General features: G+C 44.4%; 1 protein-coding gene across 1 annotated transcript; it reads left to right on the top strand.

The window, feature by feature from the left end:
- The first annotated feature begins 411 nt into the window (after window positions 1–411).
- On the top strand, window positions 412–20,900 carry LOC143841872 (putative DBH-like monooxygenase protein 2). The gene is made up of 13 exons (XM_077346446.1): window positions 412–753; window positions 2,173–2,319; window positions 4,473–4,634; window positions 5,512–5,595; window positions 7,296–7,463; window positions 8,751–8,853; window positions 10,521–10,687; window positions 12,223–12,314; window positions 13,903–13,999; window positions 14,081–14,140; window positions 15,880–16,010; window positions 18,571–18,685; window positions 19,669–20,900. Exons 1-13 carry the CDS (start codon window positions 472–474, stop codon window positions 19,903–19,905), a joined length of 1,845 nt encoding a protein of 614 aa, XP_077202561.1. The 5' UTR covers window positions 412–471; the 3' UTR covers window positions 19,906–20,900.
- Window positions 20,901–22,462: the final 1,562 nt, after the last annotated feature.

Below are 22,462 nucleotides of genomic sequence, written 5' to 3'. Positions count from 1 at the left end.
TCTACTAGGCCAGACTCTGTGAATCATGAGGAGAAAGGGGCATGATTAAGTCCGGGATGCACAAAAGTCCAGTTGCACCACTGGTACAAAGTCCTCTCATCCTCCCCAAAACACAAGGACTTTGCAACTAGTGAAGTTGGGCAACTCCTCTGACAACTTAGCCTTCATGGAGCTTTTGGGCAAAAACAAACCCCTATAATATGCACGACCTAGAGACAAGGGGCAATCTCTGCTGCTGTTTGGGAAGGAAGCCACTTGATTATGTAAAAGGACACTAATATCCCACTCTTAATCTGACACACAGAACCAAAGGCACTGCTCCTCCCTTCTGGCACTGGTCCCAGTTTTGCTAATCTTTCATATAAGCTGAGTCTCCTCACTGCTCGGTAACTAGCTCACTTGGGAGGGGACCTCAATCAAAGAGAGAGAGAGATCAAGTAAGAGAGAAAGGGGGCTTCCTTGGCTTTTAAGATGACGAGCCACCCATGTATGAAAAGCCTTCTCTTTCTCCTGTCTACCTTGTGCCTTTGTTCCAGCCATTCCTTGTCTCGTCCGTTGCGTTTCTCCGCCTACCTGGACCCCATGCAGCAGTTCCACCTGCAATGGGATCATGATTCCAAAGAGATGATTACCTTTGAGCTTCAAGTCCAGTCAACTGGTTGGGTGGCGTTTGGCTTTACCACTCATGGACAGCTGCCTGGAGGAGACGTTGTGATCGGCGGAGTCTTCCCTGATGGCAGCATGTATTTCTCAGTGAGTCACAAACATGATTCACCTTTCCCATGCTGGGCAGAAAGAGGGAAATATTCCCTGTCCAACCGCAGTGGCTAATTATTGTTTTGCTCTGCCCAGTTGTAATGAGACCAGGGCTTCCACTGTTAGCTTCCTTCTCTATTGTGTTTACCCCTACCACATGTGACATGACATACCAGATTGTCCAGGGATAGACATCTGCTGTCTTCAATCACTGTCTCCCATCAAGTGAAGACTGTTTTCTTGGGTTGGGTGTTTCCTTGCTGATCCCTCCTTCCTAACTTACTCTTCAATTTATTGTATGTCTGCATTTTGGATTGTGACTCTCTTCTCACCTTCAGGAAGACTGGAGTTTTTAGTTTGAATAGTTGCCACCTTGTGGTGGATGAAAGGCACAATCTTCAGGAAGGGAAGTGGTGTACATGTTCATCCACATACTTTGGTTATTCATACTTTAATCAAGACCAGCTACCATACTGTTTCTATAGTATTATGGTACCGTGCTATTGGAGATTTTTTTCCATGCAAGAATGAATTCCCTTCCAGTTGCATGGATGATTTACAGGCCAAGAAAGAGAATTCGGAGTTTCTATCTATGATAGGTCTTCTGTAGAAACCGGTGAACATTTGTTTTCTTTTTGTGTATGTAATTTATTCAGATTTGATAAGAAAATGCTCAGATGCTCATCTGAATAAGAAGCCTGCTTGCTCTTCTAACTATCATTTAATGACTCCGTTAGCAGACCTGGATTTTACTATAACATTAGATGTGTGCAAATATAGAGTTCCCGTCATTAATCATCATATGATTGTAATAATAATATCTAACAGCAATAATTATATGCTATATTGTTGGCTTTTCTGGTCAAACAGCCGGCTTTAAGACCTAGATGAGATACAGTATGTATTTTTAAGCTTTGTTTTATAACTGTTTTAATTGTTAGCTGTCCTAAAGTCTCTGATTAGGCCAATGCATAGAATATGAAATGATGTAAATAAATAAACTTGGCTTACTTCAGTCACGGTCATAAAATTCCCCTCTAGTTACACAAAATCATCCAATGTGTTTGTATCACAAGGGAATTGTAAGGGGACAGCAGGGTGGTATCCTACAAAACCTTTGACTCTACTGCTATCTCAGTCGTCTTTTCCCCTCCCTCCCTCCCTCTCATCCTTGAAGCAAGTAGTCCCCACTGCTTGGATATAGGAGACATGAAAGGGTCCTAGAATTTGTCCCACCCCTTCCAAAAGTAGTCAACCTTAGAGTAATTTACTCAGAAAGCTACTCAGCAAAGAAGTTGAGATCAAGACCATCAAGTTGATGAGATATGAACCCAGATCTTCTATGACTTAAAAGTCTCATTCTATGCAGTTCTCACTTTCTGTTATTTCTGAGTAGCTTCTCGTTATCTCCCTTAGGACTGGCACATTGTGGATGAGGAAACCATTCTAGAGGATGAAAGCCAAGACTATGAATTGCTGTCAATGACCCAAGATGAGACTTCCACCACCATGACATTCCGGCGCTATTTCCAGACATGTGATCCTCATGATCAGCCTATCACGGTAAAACAATGCTCAGGACATAAACAAGGGACACTGTCCAACCAAAGTTAAGGGTCATGATCAAATTGGTGGCCAAGTGAATCACCCATAAACAGTTTGAATTATCCTATGCTTCTCTGTTGGATCGTCGCCAGATTTTTTTCTTAAAACCCCATTGCCTCCGCAGCATTCACAAAGCTTCCCTGGGACTGTTGAAAAAAAGATTTAACATTTATTGGTTGGGTATATTTTCATTCTGATTTACAGCCAATTAATCTCTCATGTTGAATGGTCAAAGAACGATCATGTGCTCTCTTCCCAATCATGCATCTTCCTCTCCCACCTACCATCTTGACTTCATACTCTATTAGCCCGTTTCTCCAACCCTCCTGGTGACATGAATTCCTCTCTTCCTATCCTATGAGCCTTGAGCTCTGATCCCTTACTCATGCTCCCTGTCACATGCTTTCATCCTGCCCTTCCCAGTATGCACACTTTCCTCAGAACTTTATAGCATCCCAGATTCAGCAGAACATGGTTGAGGCCTTGACAGTTCCACACTTGTGGAATTTTCAGTCTGCAAAAGCGGTGTCCACCATCTTCTCTTTGATATGTGATGGATGGGAGGCAGTAAAATATGGAAAACGTTTCTTAATGTCATCCCGCTATGTTAAAGAGTGGAAAGTCTTTGTTGCAAAAGCTTAACCTAGCTGGAATGATTCAACACAATTGACCCTCGGGAATGATTCAACAAAACTGGGAACTACAACCCAACTAAATGCATTTTCTGGAGTGACATGTTGTGTCATAAGGAACAAGCCCAAATCTCAGTGGTCATAAGTATCATGCAGAGTATGGGGCTCAGCAGCTCCCATACTCTGTATTGTCTCAAAGGACAAGGTCATTTATCTGCCTAAAGCAATCAGAGACACCCAGAAGACAGTCAAATTGAAGTCCAGTCTCATCTTCATCTGATGCAGCATTAGCTCTCAAAAGCTTACACCCAAAAACTCTTATTTGTCTCTATTATACTACTGGACTCTAATCTACTTGCTCTGTCACAGATCGCGTTGCCAATTCTAGGATGGACGATGCCTGGAGACTTTGGGGGTGGAGCCGGGAGTGGACAGGATTAGGGGCAATTTATATACAATCATGAACACATTGATCAGTTTCGGTTTAATTTCCGTGAAAGAACCCTTGCATAATGTTATGGCTGGGGGTCACCACAACATGAGGAACGGTATTAAGGGGTCGCGGCATTAGGAAGGATGAGAAGCACTGCTCTAAGAGGAATTGGACTTTTGCTCAAATGTTTTGAGAGAAAGCATATATGATCAAGGCATTGTAGCCTAAATGGAAGCATAGGAAAACACTGCGGAAGGATATGTACAAGAGAGTCCACTGACTGTAGAAGGCAGGGCTGTGGCTGATCTGAAAAAGGGAACCTTAGCAGCCAACCCAGAAACACCACTGAAGTGTGCAGGTCTGTGAGGCAAGATGCAGCTCCCTCTCCCTCTGCTGCCTGCTTTCTTAAAGCTGTGGTCCACCTGTCACCCACATGCCACGATCCCTCTGGCCTCCCCCACTGCCTTCCCATGGCATAAGGGAGAATGGCTGGAGACATGGGAAGCAGCCAAGCTCTGCCAGAGTTCTTTGGCAGGGATGGGCATGGAGCACCCTGCTACACCAATCCCGGCCGTCCCTCAAATGCCTCTCACTTCTCTTTGCTGTTTTGTTTATTGTGGCGACAGCCCAGGTGGAGAAGTTTGGTGGGGAGGGGGTCTGCCTTACTCCCCCCCCCCCCACACACACACACACTGTATCTCTCTCACACATGTTATGCAGCGGGGAAATTCTTTGAAGTTGTCACATAATCCAGGGGTAGTCAACCTGTGGTCCTCCAGATGTTCATGGACTACAATTCCCATGAGCCCCTGCTGGCAGGGGCTCATGGGAATTGTAGTCCGTGAACATCTGGAGGACCACAGGTTGACTACCCCTGGCATAATCCTCATGTGAGAATCTGATTCACACTACATTTTAATGAATGCCAAAATGTGAAAAATATCTGGTGACCAACTTCTGAGTTGCCCCTTTACCTACTTATTTAAGTACAGGTGACAATATTTTAGCTCAAGAGAGATTAATTTTTTTGTCATCTCTCTGTACAGGGTGATACACTACGAGTGATTTCCGGGTTTGGCCCAGACGACACAATTGATTTCTTCAAAGGAAAGCTGATCAAAAAATCTCTGTACTTCATGCTGTATTATCATGAAGACGAGTTAAATTCACCCAGTGTCTACCATGTCTATGATCTCAAGCTAGATGATGTAAGTATTTGAACTTGAATGACACAACTGAGATGTGCCATCAGAGTCTGTTTGGCTTTCAGTTTGGCTTATTCATTTCTAAAAAGCAGCTTGTTTTGGTTCTTGAAAAGCATTCTGTCGCTTTTCAGATTTTGCTCCATTTAAACCCCATTTCTCTCCCCAATGGGGATCCAGTGTATCTGACCATATTCTCCCTTTTTCCATTTTATCCAGAGAACAATCTTATGAGGACTCAAAGCTCTCCAACAACACGTTAGGTGAAATGGTCGATGACTGGGATAACTGGATGTCGGCTGCCATTGATGAGATTGCTCCCCAATATCCTCATCCCACCCGCTGTAGGCCAGGCCTCTGGTACACAGAGGAGCTGTGTGCAAAGAACCACCTCCCTTGCATCTGCTGGCTCATGTCCGGCACAATTGCTTAGGGTAATTTGGTCCCTGACTACCCTACAGCAGGGGTAGTCAACCTGTGGTCCTCCAGATGTCCATGGACTACAATTCCCATGAGCCCCTGCCAGCGTTTGCTGGCAGGGGCTCATGGGAATTGTAGTCCATGGACATCTGGAGGACCACAGGTTGACTACCCCTGCCCTACAGGAAGGGCACACACAGCGTAGCCAATTGACTGTTTTGCCAAATGACCGCTTTGACCACTTCCTACGTCTTGCACAGGTTGATGTAGACAGGTTGCAAGTAACAATGAGGCCAATCAATTGTTCTCTAGACCTCTGCCCCCTGTGGGTGGTGAAAGGGTGCCCCATTCTTCGCCCTACCAGAGTTCCAAGGCAAAATGTGTGCACAGTCTATTCCCTCCCCTTTGTCTGTTAGCTGGCAATTTGAGAGTCTTCAGTATGTGCTTTGCTTTTGTTCTCTAGTTCCCCGTTCCAGAGGATGACACGACATACGCCTGCACATTCATCCCACTGCCCAGAGTCAAGACAAAACATCACATCTACAAGGTACGTAGCTTGACAGTGAGAGGGAAACTGAGAGCCTTGTGCTTTACCTCTCAAGATTGCCCAGACATAAGAGTGATCATTCTGCAAAGCACTTCTTGACTCGAACTAGCATCACATGCAATGTGATGTAATTTTTGGAGAAAACCAGAGGTGACCTCATGTCACTTTTGGAATCACTGGAAACTCTATGGGGAAACCATAGAGTTTCCGGTGATTCCTATAGTGATGTGCCATCAGGCCCTGCCCCCCCCCACTGCTGATCAGCTAGCTGGTGGGCAACTTATGGGCAACGGGAGAGACCTAGCCTGAAATCTCAATGATGTCACTGGCAATGCGGAAATATCACTTCTGCTGCATTCCGGAAATGACATCATCATCAAGATGGGGGGTGCTGTGGTATTTGGGGGAGACAAAAGCTTCTACCATAGATTTCTCTCAAATACCAGAGCATTGCTGCATTCCTGGTGATGCTATGCTAGGGGGGCACCTAGCAATCTGAGCTGCTAGGAAGACTCCCACCATAGGAGGAGATCTGACAGCCCTTTTCTGATAAAAGATGAAAGTGAGGTCACACAGCATCCCTTCTCCCCAATCCCTCTCATCACTGGCAGGAATGGAACAGCATGGGAAGGGATTTGCTTAGGGGGAGCATTCAAATAGTAAGCCTAATACACATTGTCAGGTAGCCACTGGCACCTACCAAGATTTGCTGGACCAAAGTCCCAGAATTCATACAGGGATTTCTGCAGTTGCCTTGCTCATACCCATGCCCTTCTGTTCTCATGCTCTGCCCCTCCCCCAGTTGTTATGGCTGTTTCTTCCAGTCTGGAGGTGTTAACAATAAACTGTACAACCTTTTGATGATGACAACCCTTTGATGATGAGTAGGGGCTGGTCCAATAAGGGATGGCCACACCCTGATTGGCCCGTATTCAAGGCTGGACATTCTTCTCCCACAGAGACATTTCACAAATATATAGAGGAACCATGGATAAGGATATGATGTATAAAGAAAGGCAGAATATCTTAAGCCAAGTTAATATGAGATTCTGAAGAACGGCTATGAAGTTAAATATTTTTTACTTGAATGTGTGATGTAAGAGAAAGGGAGAATATCTTAAGTCAAGTTCCTATCATAATCTAAAGAATTTCCATCAAGTGACAAGAAGAATGGATGTAAAGGGAAAGTATAACATACTATAAAGCAAGGTTAATTTACAAGCTGTCTTTTATTCTTTTTCCAAAATCATTTTAAAGAAATCTTTTAAGAAAGACGAATCATAGAATAGATACAAATGGGTAGCCGTGTTGGTCTGAAGTAGCACAATAAAACCAGAGTCCAGTAGCACCTTTAAGACCAACAAAGTTTTATTCAGGGCGTGAGCTTTCGAGTGCAAGCACTCTTCGTCAGACTATGATCTTCTTACATGACAGGGAATATATAGCAAAAATCAATTCTGTTACATCAGGAGACTGAATCATAGAAAGATAGAGTTGGAAGGGGCCATACAGGCCATCTAGTCCAACCCCCTGCTCAAATCAGGATCAGCTGTGGCTACTTTTGCACAGACACCATTGCTTGAGTGAATCTCCAAGTAGGCTCACACCAAGCAAATGCTCCCTTCCCTGCTAGACTGCTGCTCCAAACAATCACGGATTATGGTCCCAGCAAACCTTTCTCCTCTCTTGTGCATCCATAGTTTGATGTCCTAATCACACCACGGAACATCACCCTGGTGCATCACATCCTGGTTTATGCCTGTGGCAATTCGAGTGTGCTGCCCACTGGAGTGAGTGACTGCTATGGAGGGGATCCGGCATTTTCCCTCTGCTCCCAAATCGTCGCGGGCTGGGCAGTAGGAGGAGCGGTGAGTAACTGGGATTTTCTCAATGCAACAAATTGTGTCTTGCCTGCAACCAAAGTTACCAAACGGCCATATTAAATCTGAAAGCTTATCTTGAGCAGAGCCAGAGTTGGCCAAATTCCAAACCACTGATTTCATGTTTTGGTGTTAGATGCAAAGCTGTGTCTGACCCAACGCGACCCCATGGACAATGATCCTCCAGGCCCTCCTGTCCTCTACCATTCCCCGGAGTCCATTTAAGTTTGCACCTACTGCTTCAATGACTCCATCCAGCCACCTCATTCTCTGTCGTCCCTTTCTTCATTTTCCCTCGATCGCTTCCAGCATTAGGCTCTTCTCCAAGGAGTCCTTCCTTCTCATGAGGTGGCCAAAGTATTTGAGTTTCATCTTCAGGATCTGGCCTTCTAAGGAGCTGATCTCCTCTAGGACTGACCGGTTTGTTCGCCTTGCAGTCCAAGGGACTCGCAAGAGTCTTCTCCAGCACCAGAGTTCAAAAGCCTCAATTCTTTGACGCTCGGCCTTCCTTATGGTCCAACTTTCGCAGCCATACATTGCAACTGGGAAGACCATAGCCTTGACTAAATGCACTTTTGTTGGCAGGGTGATGTCTCTGCTTTTTAGGATGCTGTCTAGATTTGCCATAGCTTTCCTCCCCAGGAGCAAGCGTCTTTTAATTTATTTGCTGCAGTCCCCATCTGCAGTGAACTCGGAGCCCAGGAAAATAAAATCTGTCACTACCTCCATTTGTTCCCCATCTATTGTTTCTTCATTTTTCTTAGAATAATACTGACAAAACCTGATACATTTTACCCTAATTGCATGCAAGTCTGCCAATGCACTGAGCCTTTTCCACTCCCAAGGCCCACAAAGCCATCCTGTTTGGAGCACTTCACTGAAATGAATGGGAGAAGCACCAAAGCACAATTGGAACATCATACAAACTTGTGAAGCTGCTTCAGACTGAGTCAGACTATTGGACTTTCCCGTTGCCTACTCTGACAGACAGCCGCTATCCATGGTCTTGCCATACCAACTCCCTCATTCTCGTATTTGGAGACACCAGGGATTGAACCTGGGACCTTCTAAATGCCACACAAATGCTCTGCCACTAAGCCACAGCCCTCTCCGCCACTGCCAAAGACATCCTTCTTGCACTTACAACCCAGATTGACCCCATGTAAAAATACCTCACTTTGAATCCAAAGAACCAGAGGGTTCAGTTGTCAAGTGACAAGCAACGATTTCACCCTTCTTCTCTCTCCTCCTTCTCTTCTACCCCTGCCCTACTAGTCCTTCATGTTCCCAGATGTGACAGGATACTCCATAGGGACACCAGAAGATCCCCAGTGGATCCGGTTAGAAGTCCACTACAGCAATTTTGATTTACTTCCAGGTGAGTAGACAGCATGTGTGAATCTGATGACGAATGGCAGGAAAGGGATCAAAGGTGGGCAGAGATATAAGACCTCTTTGGTTCTCGTTTTTCTTGAGAAAAGCAAAGTCTGGTCACTACTGTTTAGTTATTTATACTCAGCAGGACTAGTGCAGCATCTCCCATGATCTGGAATTGAGTCCAGGAGCATCTTGGAGGCCAGCATGATTTCTGGGGCATAAACATTCAGGAGTCAAAGCTCCCTCTGCATCTGACAAAGGGAGTTTGGCTCTCTAAAAGTATATACCCTGGAAAGCGAGCTAATGTAAACCAGCACAGCTTCCTGCCTGGAATTATCTTCAATTACTCCCCTATATTTCTCATCATATCTAGGGGTGTACGATTCGGTTCAGTCAAATCCAAAATAAATCAAATCTACGTTGATTGGGGGGGGGGGGGGGGACATTTCCTAAGCTGAACCACAATTCTCCCATTCAGATTATGAGCTCAGCTGGCATTTGCTACAATAGGGCACTGGACTCTGCTGCTGGGCCCTAGTACATTCCTTAATGGCAGTGGTTCTGCTGTCCCTGGAGAAATGCCCCCTTCCTCCTCAGTTTCTATTCCACAGGAATTCTGATGTTAACTTGGCTCTGGTGAGTTGTCACTGCTGCAGAGGCACTAGTTCAGCAATGGTCCTGCAACTGACTGGGCCTTGCAAAAATGCCCTCCTTCACTTTTAGTGCAGGGATTCTCTGGGACATTCTTGCTGGATTTGCATTGCCTGGCTATTCCCCCTTTCCTGAAACAATGGAGGATGTGGTTATCTTCTTTGGGGGCCCATAGAATTGGATCCCCTGGTCCAATCTTTTTGAAACTTGGGAGTTCTTTTGAGGAGAGGCTTCAGCAGCAACACAGCAAATTTGGCACCTCTACCTCTACCCCTGCCCCCACCCGACCATTGAATAGTAAAAGAGGCTAGATTCCAAGGACTTTAATGGGTCCATAAGTTATAATGGAGCCGAATCAATTAGGGAAGTCTGAGTCTTGCCGAACCTGTATCCCTATATTGATAATGGGATTTAGGTGATTTATTATATATCAAATTGATTTGGGATGCATCAACCTGAATACAAAACAAAACAAATTTGTGTGCACATCCCTAGTTGCACCCTTGCTGAGTGAGTGTAAAAAGTCTGCCCAGGTTAGTTCCATGTTGGTCCTTCCCAAGTAACTGCAGTATCTTTCTGCTGGTGTTGACCCTTCAGGTTTGGATGGAAAGTACCATTGTGTGAACCTCATCAAGCAATTTAAGAAACACTGGGCAAAAATGTACGGCATGTAGCAATTGCCATCGTCGGTTGGCTTTCCCCAGTAACTGAGTGGAGCACCAGATGAGGAGCAAGGGGGCTGCATGAAGAACACCAACTCTGAACATGGAGAATTATTTGTATTTTGTTTTATTGATTAGATGCTCTCTAGTCTTTTACACCAGCAGGACGAGCAGAGCTAATCTCTAACTAGCTGACTAGCTCTGTCACCAGGGCAAACATCTCACAGGGGAATGTCCAATAATTTGCCCAACAGGCTTCTGGTGTGGGCTGGACCTTCAGAATTTTGCTTCCCTCCATCCCTCCAATATTTTGTTCTGAAGCAGTTGTTGAGCTCACAGTTTCCTTTCTTTATAGATTTAATCGACAATTCAGGGATCAGACTCTTCTATACTCCAGAGCTGCGTCCGTATGACATGGGGGTCTTACAAACAGGTCTCTTCACCTTTCCCATCCATTTCCTTCCTCCGGGAGTAGAGTCTTTCAACTCTTATGGAGTCTGCAATACCAGTCAGTTTGATGAGGTAAGCTTTGGAATGGTGAACAGCTTAATGTTCATCTCCACTTTTCTCAGCCGGTCGCAAGTCTTTTGGTTTTCCGGGAATCTTTTCTTTTAACATACTGGATACCATGGGGTGGATCCTGTGCCCTCCTACCCCTCCACTGAGCAAAGTTATTTATTTATTTAAATGCTCTTATTTAAATTTATTTATTTAAATACCTCCCCTTTCTTTTGGCTTCAAGTTGAAGCCTTTGGCTGCAAGTTGAAGCCCAGCTTGGAGTAGTGGTTAGGGGTACAGACGTCTAACCTGGCAAGCTGGGTTTGATTCTGCACTCCCCCACATGCAACCAGCTGGATGACCTTGGGCTTGCCACAGCACTGTTAAAGATGTTCTGACAGAGCAGTAATATCAGGGCTCCCTCAGCCTCACCCACCTCACAGGGGTGGGGAGAGGGAAGGGAAGGCTAATGTCAGCCACTTTGAGACTCCTTCAGGTTGAGAAAAGTGGCATATAAGAACCAACCCTTCTTCTTCATGTATTCATTATTATGATCTATGATGAGCTAATTAAAAAAAACCCCAACAATACGTGATATACATACTGCAATTCATGCAATTAATAATACTAATTTTAAAATCACCAAAATACTAGACCGGTTGCTTCCTTACTGTCCATGGCCACGCACAAAATCTTGCTATCTTGGAGGTAGTTTCATCAAAACAATCAGCAAGAAGAGTAATAGAAAAATAATTGGGAATACCTAAGTATTTGGATGTACTTAAGGAGATATACATCGCCAAATACCCTTGTAGAATGGACAGTATAAAAGGACATGTTCAATTGCCTTGGACATACCAGATTGACATGGACAGAGCCATTCTGCATATGGGGTACATGCACTTCTCCCTTGAAGAAGGGCAGATGGGAGACTATTAAAATGGGTCAAAGCACTAGCTCCAGTCAAAGCAGTCTTCCTCCAACTTAGGTGGATCTTATGCCAGAAGAACTACTGAAGTCAGAGGAGGGCTCTGGAAGGCTGAGGGAAGATTCAGTTGAGGATGGTTGAATCCACCCAACATGTTCAAACCTGGGGGATTGGGGGGCAGACTCCAAGTTAAGCAGGGTTGGCCCTGATTAGCACTTGGATGGGAGACCTCCAAGGAAGTGTGACACATTAATGAAGAGGCAGGCAATGGCTGACCACCATCCCTTGCTTTGTTGACAAAAAAATGGGAGCTGATAACCAGATAAAAAATGAAGTGTGCAGCCCAGGCTCTTCTTGAACCCCTCTTTCTTCTGCCAAGGATGCCCCACATAAGCCCCACTGCAACTTTCCACCAGAATGGTCACTCACATTTTAAAGAGCAAGGAAATCATTCTAGAATGTGTGGATAGCTTTCCAAACAAGTCTTCTGAAGATTATACGGGTATTGAACACTCACACAATGCATGAGCATTGTAGTAGCATTTATCATGTGCATGTATTACAATCATTGGACTCTGTATGTTTCCAAATTTCCCTCAACAAAGCCCTGCTTCTCTCTTTCGAACCATAGCTGAATGGGGTCCCGGTGCCTGATATGAATGTCTTTGGTTACTTGCTCCACACTCACTTGGCTGGAAGAGGAGTGAGAGGCATCCAGTACCGGTAAGAAAGACGGCATGTATATATATATATAGAGAGAGCAGCCATTGTTTCATTACAGAGTGGCCCCAAATCTATCACAATTAGAAAAAAAAGGATGGGAAGGTCTGATCATAATGACTGCTGGCATTTTTCTTGGGAAGGGAGTAAATGAGGTTATGTTCGTAGTTTCGGAATTGTAAACCACTTTAAGCCACAAAGGGAAAGCAGGGTATAAATATGTAAACAACGGAAAGATTGCGAAGGATTGCAGGGGCCAGGGGAACAGAACCCTCCTCTACCTGCAGCATGTCTCCCCTGTAGTCATTCTCTGCAAACAAGGGTTACTCCTGGTGTCTAAATTTAAGGCTCATCTACAATTTATAATTTCTCCCGTGTCTATTTTAATGTTTGTTTCTTTTCTGCAAATTTCTGTTCATTTTCTTTTCTCTTTTCCTTTTTGCAAATTTTGCTGCACAGTTAGGTTAGGGCCTCAGTACCCTTTACAAAATCTTAGTTTTTTGGTGGTGGACAACACAAGGATCTTGCTGGAAGGTGCGTGAAGGGAGTTTTGTGCCTTCCAACTGCAATAGACTCCTTAAGGGAAAATAACATTACTCACCAAGGCTGTGCATAATTTTTGCAGCAGATCCAGTAGCGGTTTCACAGGGCAGTTCACGGACCCAAGAAAGGAGAGGCAGGACTGAAGCCGATTCTTCATGTGCACTGCGATCATGATGAGAAATGGGCTGATGTACATTTGGGAACAACAAAACTCCCATGACATGCCTGATACAAAACCCTTGCATCATCCCTCAGCCAAAAACCAGGACTTCATAATGTGTAGAAAGGTTCTTCAGTACAATAAGTGTGTCAGTCTTACCAATACTGTGTCTCCATCTCAGACAACCTGTTAAACTATTCAGTAGACAATAACCAACTTAGAGACTGGGTATTTATCTCAGATGCCTTGATTGATAGATCATTAATCCTGCAATCTAAATGTTCACCCTGGTACAAACTAACCAAAACAAATCACTTCAGATCTTCCCATTTGGTCTATCTTTCAACTCATAGTCTCAGACTATGCGATTTCAAACAATGCCAACAGCTCTATAAGTGGGTGATACCATAAAACACCAAAAAATCAATGCTTCTGTATCTGTGGAGCCTTATTTCTGGAGGATCTCCCACATTACATTCTCACTTGCCCATTGTATACAAATCTTAGGGCTAAATTTCTTGCTGGCCTACTAGATGGGCTAAATGATAAATCTAACCAGGAAAAACTTGTGTTCTTGTTAAAAGATACTAATCCATTTGTTTCTAACAAAATGTCATTATTTGCCCTCGCGGCAAAGAAAATAAGGGCCAAAGTGGTCCTGTAGAGAGCAAATACCTAGAATAGCTAAAGGTCAGGTGGATGTATGTAATCTAGAAATGTTCTTATGATGTTAATTATTATCTGAGATTGCACATTCTCTTATTTACTTTTTTATTGCTGATTTGAAATGTTTTCAATCCTTTTATATTTTCCTTTTATACAGTAATGGCCTATGGCTACATGCAATAAAATCTGACTTGACTTGAATTACTGTGTCTCTACCCGCAGGGACGGCAAGCAGTTGAGAATACTCTGTGAAGACAATAAGTATGATTTCAATCTTCAGGAGACCAGGGCCTTGAAGGAACTCGTCACTTTCAAAGTGGTATATGGTTTTGCAATGTCCTTTCCTTGTAACGGTCTTCTGTTTCCAGAGGTCTCACTTGCGGCCTGCTTTGTTTGACAGGGGGATGAGTTCCTGGTGGAATGTCGCTACGAAACAAGCGATCGGACAAGTCTGACATTTGTAAGTCTCTCAGTCATCTAAGCAGGTAAAAAACTGGATGGGAGCAACTGAGGAATTCAAATGTGTTGACTCTCATAGTCTACAATATCCTTTCTCAACATCGTTTGCCATGGAGAAACCCCTGAAACATTCTTCAGTCTTTGAGAAACCCCAGAGGTAGAGAGATCATGAGAAATATTGTGGGATACATAGCTGTGGACACACCCAAACAAGGCCCCTCACTTTCCCTCCTCCTCCAGGCCTCCCCCTCCATGGCCACCAGGGGGTGGTCATATCACCCAATATATGGTCATATCACCCAATAAATGTTTAACAAATTTTAAAAGATATTTTAAAAATTAATAAACTCCCACCCACTTGGGAAACCCTTCCAAGGCCTTCAAGAAAGCCTGGCTGAGAAAGCCTGGTTTACAAGTATCTTAATAGCTGCTTATCACCTTATTCCATTAACAGGGACAAGGGAAAGGCCATGAGAAGTGAGGCATTTAGGGCAAGGGGCTGGATGAGGATGTGTCCAGGGCTTGGTAAGAAGATTTGCCACTACCAGATTACTATGACATAAGATGGAAGAACTTCTGAGGATGTGCTCTAGTAAGGGTTTGCTAAGGTTCCCCAATCTTGCTGAGCTGCTGAAGGATTTAGAAAACGCGTAGTGATAACCACCACAAAATGGCTGCCACGTATAAAACGCTGGGAGGTTCCACTATGGAGGCAGTAGTTTCAAAATGGGTGCCTCCTTCAGAGTCAAAGCTAAGGTGTGTAGGGTCTTCCAAAACGCCTCATGCTCCAGTGAGATGGAGGAATGCTTCTCTGCTTTGGGAAAGAAGCAAGCTGACAAGAACTAAAATGGCATTGAAATCCTTCTTTATTGTGATGTAGTCACACACACCAAGCCAAAACTAGTCCAGGTATAAAACTACTTGTTTTCTCGGCAAGCCTTTGCCAGTTGCTATGGAGCAAAGACATACACAAATAAATAAATAAATATTTCACCTACTCCAACCAATGAATACACGGTACCTACCTCAAAATCCCAGTTCTTATAACATCGTACACAAGAATATGGTATCCACATCTGTATTAAAGATAACCAATATATTTGTGTAAGATTCAAAAATAACCATCCATATATCATACCTACAAATATCCAGAGGACCAGAAAAGATTCCACCGATACCGTCATTGATGTGCTTGAATCTTTTTTGGTCATTTTGATATGTGTAGGTAAGATATTGTGTACATACAGCTTACATTCTGTACATACAGTTTACTTTGTGTACACTGATAAGATGTACATAACTTTCCCTTGTGATGGGATTCCCAACCAGGGGTCTATAGACCCCCAGGGGTCCATGAGAGCTCTCCAAGGTGTCTGCATCCTTCTTCATGGATTCGGCCACAAGTTAGGGGACTGGCAGCTTCCATTACTGCCCTCAGTTGTGAGTGAGTTTTCTCATTGTTTTTGTGCCTGATAAGGGGAGGAGCCAGCATGCCTACTCCCACCTCAAGCTGCCTCCTGTCCTCACCCCCCCCCCCAGTTCTCCTCAAGCTGGCCTGTTAACAATGTGAGTGGTGATGTCACTTCCAGAGACATGTCACTCCCAGGAGGCATGGGCAGTTGACATCATCTCCAGGGTTCCTCAAAGCCTGAAAAATCACTTCACGGATATCCACAAGGCAAATGCAGTTTAGTTGACACTGCCATATATATATATATATTTTTGCTCGCTTTTCCTCAGGGTGGGCCAAGTACCCTGAATGAGATGTGTCTGGCCTTCCTCTTCTATTACCCTCGCAACAACATCTCCAGCTGCATGGGATACCCAAACATTATGTATGTTGCCCAAGAGCTTGGCCAACCCGCCGCAGAGTAAGTGTTCCTCAGTTGGGGCCAAATATAGCATGAGTGGTGTGATTGTGAACGCTCAACTCTAAGATCAGAAATGGAATGAAGACAATCCAGAGGCAATCAGTGCCCACTGTAACAGGTGACCAATAGGCCCCCCATTGCCTTGGCTATCCAAATGGCTACTCTCATGAGGTGTTCTTGAAAAATCTCCCATGTCGAAGAACTCTGTTTTGTTTCTGCAGTGTCTATTCAGATATCACTTGAGCAGATTTGCAGGTTTCCACCTGTTTCTTTTCAAACATTTCTAGTTTTTCTGCAAACTTTGGGCTCACCTTGGAGCCTGTGAGGTCCCATTGTCCAATTATTTTGATCTTCATGAAGAAGGGGCAACACCTAGGCATATAGATTTATTTTCAGGAATGAGAAATGAGCATTTAAATCATTCACTTCAGTAAGTCTTTGTTCACCTTGAGCCCATCTGTTGTATGAATCAAAGTGCAGATTAGGGGTGGCCAGACTATGGCTCTCCAGATGTTCAAGGACTACAGTTCCCATAAGCCCCTGCCATTGCTGGGAGGGCCCCATAGGAATTGAAGTCTATGGACATCTGGAGACCCACATTCTGGCCACCCCTGTCCTAGATGATGTGGTCAAGTGGATGAAGGAGAAGAGGCTAAAACAGAATCCAGCAAGCGGGAAGTGATATCAGTGAGGAAGTCAAATCAAATCAAATTTTATTTACAGTTGTTCAGACCAAAATTTAAACACCCATTTAGAACGTCAAGACAATACAGAAAAATATTTGGATATTAAAAAATAATTCACACATATAAAACTTTGTTGTGATTAAAACTTGACTTTAAACCAGCATTTTCAAAACATCAAATGATTACAGAATTCAGTTAGACTGAGGGAAATATTTTCTGTCCTAGATAAATGGTGCAATTTAATAGAAGCAGCTGAGAATTTAGCAGTGGAGAGAGAGCTATTTCTCTGCTTTCATCATTAGAGGTTCCTTAGCCTTTTCCTTACAGAGCCTCTTGTGGCGCAGAGTGGTAAGGCAGCTGCCTGAAAGCTTTGCCCATGAGGTTGGGAGTTCGATCCCAGCAGCCGGCTCAAGGTTGACTCAGCCTTCCATCCTTCCGAGGTCGGTAAAATGAGTACCCAGCTTGCTGCTGGGGGGTAAACGGTAATGACTGGGGAAGGCACTGGCAAACCACCCCGTATTGAGTCTGCCATGAAAACGCTAGAGGGCGTCACCCCAAGGGTCAGACATGACTCGGTGCTTGCACAGGGGATACCTTTACCTTTACCTTAGCCTTTTCCTTTGAAGGAAGGAAAGGGTGTCTACTATTGGCTGGATTAAATTGCATCCAATGAACAGTGCAGTAATACATGTTTACTTGTTAGGGTGGAGAAGTCCAACGTTCTAAATGAGACCAGTTGACCAGTTGGAAATGGGGTGGACCTGCCAGGGGTGGGCCAGTTGCAAACTCTGGGAGTATTCCAGCCTTGGCATTGTAGAAGCCAGCTCTGTTGCTCTAAGTGTTCCTAATTCTCTTCCACCTCATAACAGAAGTTATTTTCCCGTCTTGGCATTGCTGACTTGGTCAGGATTACATGGGCTTCTAGAACGTTGCAAGTGCCTGTTTTTATCGCAAGGAATGAGACGTTGACAGAGCTAGCCAAAAGCCTTGGCCTGCCTGCCCTAGGATGGCTCCATCAGCTCAGATCTCAGAAGTGATGTGAGACGGTACTGGGAGTGCAGACCACCTGGGAACCAGGAGCCCACCATTCAGCCAGTTTGGATCCAGAACAAATCAGATACAGCTCCTCAGCCGTTCAGTAGACTATTGCCTGTGTTTGAAAGTGGCTGAATACCGGGTTGCTAGTTTGCACCAACAGGAGTTTGTGTTGAAAAAATTAAGCTTGAAGCCGGGAATCACCTTGGTAACGGAGTTATTTGTTTGCACTGTTTCTCCCCCTCCCCCTGCAATGGGAGATCACTGGTTTTGCATAGCCCATCCGGAATTTGGTTTTTTCATTGTGGCTTTGGAATGAGCATCAACAGTGACCTTTGGCTTTGTAGAAAGGCAAGACAGAATTATTTTAAACTAGCAAGAAAGCCCATTGTAACCAGGAATGAAATAGGCGCTAGGACCCAGGGGACATGGGGGTCGTTTGCAGTTTGTCTCTGTCTGTCTGTCTGTCTCCCTAACAGCAAGAGCCATAGCAGGTAATCAGGGGTCGTTTGCGGTTTGGCAGGGCTCTCTGTGTCTCTCTGTGTCTCTCTCAGGCATCTGAAAGAAAAGTGGCTAGCTTCTGGGGAAGGAGGGTGGGAGTTGGAGATGGAGGGCCTGATTGGCCCTATTCCATCTTGGACAGCCAGGACACTCTCCACCCCCAGGGCTGTTTCACAAATATTAAGATGAACAATGGATAAGGATGAGCCAACAAACCAGACTTTCCCTTTGTCTGCTTCTGCTCAGAGTTAACCTTGTTATTGAATGTATTCCTCTGGGCCTAATGCCAGTCTCTGCCTCCCTGGTCATTTGTCTCCACCTTGATTTCCCCTCTGCAGTGCCATGGAGGGGATGATGGCCATTAACATGGTCGACTGGAACAACGAGACTGCCAAGAGGGCGGAGAAGGCTTGCAAGGAAGCGGATCAGATTGTCATCATTAAAACCATTGACGTAAGTAGGACTCCCGTGCTGTCCAGGGGCAGGGGGCTCCTGGGCCCACCCAGCCTTTGCTTGGGAAGCCGACCTCTTTCAAAAGAGGCCACAACACCTGAACAACAGAAGATGAAGTAGTTTCAGAGGGAGTCAGGTTAGTGTTCAAAGTCAGACATTGGAGATACCTGGAATTATAGTTCTTCTCCAGACTAAAGAGATTGGTTCCCCTGGAGAAAATGGCTGCTTTGAAGAGTGGGCTCCATAGCATCATACTCCACTGAGGTCCCTCCCCGCCCCAAAGCCCACCCACTCCTTGCTCCACCCCCACATATTTCCCCACCCGGAGCTAGCAACCTATATCTTTCAGCCATAATTCTGAGAGATCTCGTTATAGTTAGCAACTCTACAGCTACCTCCTCTCTCTCTTCTTTGGGCCTGAACTCAATAAAAAGTTATTCAAATAAAGCTCTAAAGATTATTTTGGTAATTGCTGAAAGATACAGGTTGCTAGCTCCGGGTAGGCCTGGTAGGGTTCCCAACTCCAGCTTAGGGAATTCCTGAAGATTTGGCGCCTAGAGATGGTGGAGTCCATCAAGGGGAGGGGATACAGAAGGGATGTGCCACAGAATCCACCCTTCTTCTGGCGGAAATGGCAGTATTGAAGGGTGGATTCTGTGGCACATCCCTTCTGTATCCCCTGCCCTTGATGGACTCCACTCTTTCTCTTCCAGAAGAAACAGGAAGTGGGAGGAAGTCCAACTTAAACAAAAAGATACCATGAGCTGGCGTCTTTCTACTGCATTCTCAGAGTGACCATTAGGTGCAGTAGTGATCACATAGGTACAGCTCAGCTGCTTAAACAGCTTAACAACAGCCCTTCAAGGCTGACTTCACCAAATTACTTACTGATTGCAATTCCGACCAGAAGTGTAGATTAGCCCAGACCTCCCAGACCTGATAAGTAAATGAATCTTTGGTCGTATTTCTTCCTCCCTCTCCAGGAGGTGGTTGTTAATGAAACTGGCTTCGTTCGAGATATCATAGAAAACGAGCCGATGCCCTGCAAACACATTTTCCAGGACAAGCCGATAGCAGAGCCAGAAGCGCAAGCCAGATTCCAGGAAGAAGCCATGATGTCCAGCGCCCTCAACACCAAGGCCGCCTTTCCCTTCCCTGCCCTGCTCTTTGTACACTTGGGTTTTCCTTGGCTCCTTACCTTCTTCCTGAGCATGCTCTGAATCTCAAAAACTGATGCCATAAAATATTGATGTCAGGTTAGCAATAGTGCAGTCCTATGCATCCTTAATCCAAAAGAAGACCCACTTTATCCAAGGGGGCTTACTCCTTGGAAAGGATGCATAGGACTGCATTTGTACAGGGGCTGATGCCTTCTCATTTTTCTTAGATATTAGTGAGTGGGGAATTTCTTTCCAGCCAAATGCTGAGCCAGAGCAAGCCATTCAGGGAAGAAAGAAGCCTGACCTTTTAATTGAAAGATGACAGCTCTTGCTTTTCATTTTGGATGCAGTCCTGATGAAGGGAACAAGCACACATGTGCACACACTGACCTCACCTGCAGGGAGAAGGATGCTACAAATCCCCTGGTGATGGTTGTTGCAGCTTTTAATTCTGCCACCGCTTGGGCAAGTAGCGGGAGAAAAGAAGTTTTAGAAATCTCAATTGGCTGATGGTGCCCCTATATTCCCAAAGAAAAAAGGAGGCAAAAATATAACCCTTCCCCCAATTGAAAAGAGAGCCAGTTTGGTGTAGTGGTTAGGAGTGTGGACTTCTAATCTGGCATGTCAGGTTCAAATCTGCTCTCCCCCACATGCAACCAGCTGGGTGACCTTGGGCTCGCCACGGCACTGATAAAACTGTTCTGACTGAGCAGTGATATCAGGGCTCTCTCAGCCTCACCCACCCCACAGGGTGTCTGTTGTGGGGAGAGAAATGGGAAGGCGACTGTAAGCTGCTTTGAGCCTCCTTCGGGTAGGGAAAAGCGGCATATAAGAACCAACTCTTCTTCTTCTTCTGAATCAAGATCACAAAGCAAAATCAACGTTCTCAATATTATGACTACAAAATGCATTAGTTTAAAATGTTCAAACTGGTGAAAATATATGCATTTATGACAAAGAAAGTTTTAAAAAGTTAAATACACTATAAGGTCTCAGTTGCAGCCTCACATAGAAAATCAGTTTATAACATGTTAAACAAAGACTAAACGAACTTGACCAAATGTTTTGGTGCATTTCCCTTCATCAGTGGTCACTAACATAAAATTATTATTATTATTATTATTATTATTATTATTATTATTATTATTAGATTTATATCCCGCCACTCCCTTGCGGCTCATGGTGGGTAACAATATCACAAATCCCCATTAAAACCCCATAAAAACAATAATAACATTGCCAATATTACCGGCATGGCAAGAACGGCAGCTCAACTCCCCCCCCTCCCTCCCACTACTAGCGGGTGGAGAGGAGGTCCTGATGATGTTTTGCTTCGGGTCCAGAACCCGAGTCCCCGGGGGAGGCATAGATCTATTATCAGCCCTGGCCTCAACCATAAACCTGGCGGAAGAGCTCCGTCTTGCAGGCCCCGCGGAACGTTGAAATATTGATAGTACTCAATCTTGATTATTTAATGTTGCTCTGAATGAGTCAAATTTGTGCAAATAAACATTAGCCAATCGGCATCTGGTAATTTTCTGGTGTTTAATAGCTTCTGTGTAGAATAAATGTCTGAATCTTACAGTCAAAAATTACTCTCCAAAAAGCCAGACGCTGGTAAAAAAAAGATATAATCTACATAGAAGCTATTAGACATGGATATATGATAACGAAGGCTCTGTTGAAACCAGGTAATTACCGGATGCTGATTGGCTAATGTTTATTTGCACATTTTTGACCCATTCAGAACAATATTATATATCCAAGACTGAGGGCTTTCAATATATTTCTTTCATATGGTTATTGCCTCTCTTTTTTTTGGGGGGGTGCATTACTTGCTACTTGCACCATTTGTTTCAAGATATTTTTGTTCATCAGTGGTCAGGAAAACATCAAGTGTAAAATAGCTCCACACAGATAATAAATTTATTAGCTTCCAAATACAAAAGACCCGGAAGACACTGTAATCTTATTGTCTGTGATTCAGGAGGACTAGGCTGAAATTGCAGAGGCTTCAGAAATATAATAAATATCAAAATAGAAAAGACCCAGGAGACCTTATAATCTTATACATTGTGATTCAGGAGTAGGCTCAAATTGCAGATGCTGTATGTCTATAACCCTAGGCCCTAGATCTATACAGTTCTAATTAGGTGGTGATTTCTCTATGCACCTTCTGTGCAGGGTCAAGGTCAACAAATACTCAAATAGAGTGTGGAACCAATAACTGTGATGGTATGCAGAAGGAGGCCTTATAGTGTATTTAACATTCTTTGTTATAAATACATATATTTTCATCTCTCTGAAAATTCATCTATTTTTAACATTCATAATATTAAGGTCCAGATGTTCCTGCCACCCCAGATCTCATCAGTTGTCAGCCAAGGGTTGTCAGGCCAACCCCGGATAAATTGTTGCATCCTGGGAGGAACACTGGGGATTCCTACAGAACCTCTTCTCCTCTGCTCCCCAAATACTAGGATTCAGAGAGAAGGAAGCAGAAGCAGATAAGTCTCTGGACCTGACTGGTATCCAGCTGTGACTGAACTGGGCAACAAAGTCTTTCACCAGTGTCACTTCACACACTTCACAAAATCCTCATGTTCCCCATGTGGCT

The sequence above is a fragment of the Paroedura picta genome, chromosome 7 (genome assembly GCF_049243985.1).
Source record: "Paroedura picta isolate Pp20150507F chromosome 7, Ppicta_v3.0, whole genome shotgun sequence".
Taxonomy (NCBI): Eukaryota; Metazoa; Chordata; class Lepidosauria; order Squamata; family Gekkonidae; genus Paroedura; species Paroedura picta.
Note: the sequence above shows the minus strand (reverse complement) of the source record. Positions and strands in the feature narration are given on the sequence as shown.